Below are 3,506 nucleotides of genomic sequence, written 5' to 3'. Positions count from 1 at the left end.
TTGAATCATACAAAGACTAGTAGTATATCTGCCAAAAGGTGAATTATTCTATTTTGTTCAATATATCAAAGCCAGTTTGATTTCCATAAAAGAATATGACAGGAACAGTTAATATCCATATACTCCACATCTCTCAGCCTCTCTTGCAACTATAGTGGATATGCTATATGCCACTTCCCCTGTTGGCCATAAAAGTCACGTGCGCACTTACTTCTCTCTCCTGTTGTGGTAGCCTTGAAAGGCCCTTTGGAGATGATAGAGTGACAAGATAAAAGTAAAATGGATATCTCTGACTTATGATTAATAGGAAGCTGTTCTGGAGAGCTACTGGACTCACGAGCAGTTTTAGTGTGAGCAAAAAATAAACTTATATGCTTAGTCATTGAGATCTGGGGGTTTGTTTGTTACTATCTTATCCTGATTAATTTAGGTATTGAATTCATAGTAGTTAAGGAGACTCTGAAGTAGCAAGACTATTAAAGGCTAGGATAAAAATCAGTCAATTTTGATTTGAGAGAGAGAGAGAAACGATAATTGCTAAAAAAATCCTATTTATTAGGGTAAAAATGTTACTTGAAGAAAATTTACCAAAAAGTTGCTGGAGAGTTATAACATTTGATACTTAGAAAAATAGCTTTTTATCCCAACCCAACCCAGCAAAACAATTTTTCTTTCCTATTATTCTATTTTCTATTATTTTATAATAGAAATATAATATAACAATATTTTCTATTATTCTATCAAACAAATAAATCTTACCTTGAACATAGGCAATAGGCGCTTCATTATATACCTGAGGCAGCTGACAAAAATGTGGCTTGTGGATTTTTGAGTTGGTAAAAATATTTAATCCTTCAGACTAGAAGAAAATTAATTATTAGAGCATATTGGCAATCCAATCTTGAAACTGGAATATTTTATTACATTTATATTACACTTTCACTATTGTACGTATGGCTCATAAAATCATCATGAAAATTCCACATGATAGAAAACAAAGCTATTTCATAAATGCAAAAATAGTCACAGAAAGTCCAGTTTACCCTGTTAGTGAATGGGAATTGGGATTAGAACTCAGTACTGATTCTTATTTCTGAATTTCGTCTGCTGTATGCTTATGCCTTTTTAATTATCTTTTGTATCCAGGAAACTGAGTACGTTAGCCTTGAATGTTTTCTTCCCTTCCCCCACCCTGCCAGAGCAAATAAAATATATATGCATATATAACATATATATCTTTATCTATCTCTCTATATATGCATGTACACACATACATCATAGCTTTATTGCAGAGAATAATTTTTTGTTCCTTTTCATTTGAAATTATAAGGTTGCATATTGGAATTTTTTTCATATTCTTAGTAAACTTTAGTTTGTGTTTTTGGAAAATAGGCCTTTCCTTGAATAGCTATGCTCAACTCATCCTTTTTTTATGTGATTTATCCTTTCCTCTTCTCTTTGTCAGTTTTTTTTTTTAACTATCTTGAATCTCTGCATCCAAAACACACTGCAGATGCCCACAGCAGCCTGATTCCTAGAAGCCACCTGTTCCCAACTTCTTCTTTCTTCAATAGTCACAGTTAAATACTACTTTCTGTGCCATCTCAGAGTACATGGGAAACCGTGGGACTCTGAGCACAGTGCTCAGTGATGGTAGTGATATGGAATAGGGAGAAAAAAGAAAGAAATGTTTAACAATGAAGCAGTGAGCTAAGAAACCTAAAAAGTCCTCTTTCTATCTTTCCACCACCAGCTCATTTATGATTCTGGAGGCTTTTAATTTAAATTGCTCTCAGCTAAGCTGTACATCTCGAAATCGTGATTTATGCTTTCCTCAAGGTATAATGAGACTTTTTACTTCTTTTTTGTTAGTGATCAGATTTAGCCTCACAACCTGGATAAAGTCTCCTTTCATAACTCTTCCCACTTATAGTTAATCCTCAAGATAGACATTTTATCTAACATACTTAAAGCACACTAACATCTACTCCAAATCTTGGAAATCCTTTCTTCATGAAAGGCTACTTTCAGTTTTCTTGAAATTTTACTGCACTAAAAGTGATGGCTCAAGCATTGTACTTGGTGTATTCAGTCAACCAACATGTATTTATTGTGCAAATGACTGATATAATGTCTGCCAATGAGGTACTCACTTTTCCAGGAGTGTCGGAGGTACTATAAAAAATGTTTTTTTCACATATTGGGATCTCTGTGAATCACTGAGAGGGGAATATGACAGTGGTAATTAGCTTTCGAATCAGCTTAGATAAGGTTGTGGGCCCTAAAAGTATATCACTTGCTGTCTAAAGTGCCAGAGAAACTCATGATCAAATATCTGTATATATACAAAGTTCGCTGTACCTCTGAGGTTTTAATATAGTGTTGTTAACTACAGCTTTGTTGGGGGCAGAGCAGGATTAGATTCTAGAGCTTAGAAGTCCATTTATTCTCCATCTTAACAAAGACTTAAAAATCAGTTTTGGTTATGTTTTCAGGAAGAACTACCTCAAAGATTCTGTAAACATCATCATCATCCATGATCTGCTTTGGTGTGTAAATGATTCCGTTGTAAGTTATGTCTTCTGCATTTATGCATTTTCCACTATCTTCATTCATGAAACCTCCATATCTAGCACTAAAGACATTCTTTACTGGTAACAAATTATAGATCTGCAAAATTAAGAGAACAATGAGAAAATTCTTTTTTTGTTTGTTTGATTAAGTGTGATAATGTTCAATCGAGCCAGGATCGAAAAGATTATGGTGTTTATTTAACACTCCCATGCCAATATTGTAAAAAGCAACATAGAGAATCATGGAGGGACATTGAAAGGTTATGGATTCTAATCTTCTTGCTGTACAAAAGAAATTAATATATAAAGAAATCAAATTAATTGATCAAAGTCTCAGAGCCCATTTTGGCTGAGAAAGAATAAAACCCAAGTCATCTGTCTCCTAAGTCTAAATGTCTACTTTAAAAATAAAGCAAAATATGTGGACAGTACAGAGAAATGTAACAAGAGAACAAAATCCACTTTTAATGCCATCACCCAGAAATAATTTCTGTAAATACTTGATTAATTTCCTTTTCTTATTTTTTTGATTAAGTTCTTACCAAGTTTTTTATTTACATTTTTTGTAAATCTACTATTGTAGGACCAAGTTTAACTTGAGAAAAACTAGGTGTAGTTTTTCTCTGAATTAAATCAATTCCAGTTCAGTTTTTGCTCAGTGCCTAGTGTGAGGCCACCTGCACAGCCATACAGTGTTCAGGCCACTAAACACACACTGGACTTCACGCAGATCTCCTATTCTGGCTGCTGTCGTTTCTTATCTGTGCTACTACTATAACCTTCTGTTTCCATTTTTTCATTCTTGTTCTCATACTCTCAGCAGGAAAAGAATCTTCTTAATAGGTAAATCTAAATTGTCCCCTGCTTAACACTTCTCAGTGATTTACTATTTATTGCATTTACTGCTAACTCCAAACTCCACTCCAGCCTAAC

At 33.9% G+C, this 3,506-nt stretch overlaps 1 protein-coding gene across 1 annotated transcript in view; it reads right to left on the bottom strand.

Annotated features, from left to right (window-relative positions):
- LOC105296014 (pregnancy zone protein-like) overlaps nucleotides 1-3,506 on the bottom strand; it is a 50,325-nt gene that overhangs the window by 20,106 nt on the left and 26,713 nt on the right. The window contains exon 17 of the mRNA XM_011365935.1: nucleotides 760-859. Coding sequence (XP_011364237.1) covers nucleotides 760-859 — 100 coding nt within the window. The remainder of the gene's footprint in view (nucleotides 1-759; nucleotides 860-3,506) is intronic.

Source organism: Pteropus vampyrus, unplaced genomic scaffold (genome assembly GCF_000151845.1).
Source record: "Pteropus vampyrus isolate Shadow unplaced genomic scaffold, Pvam_2.0 Scaffold116, whole genome shotgun sequence".
NCBI lineage: Eukaryota > Metazoa > Chordata > Mammalia > Chiroptera > Pteropodidae > Pteropus > Pteropus vampyrus.
The sequence above is the reverse complement of the archived record's forward strand: the minus strand, read 5'-3'. Positions and strand labels throughout refer to the sequence as shown.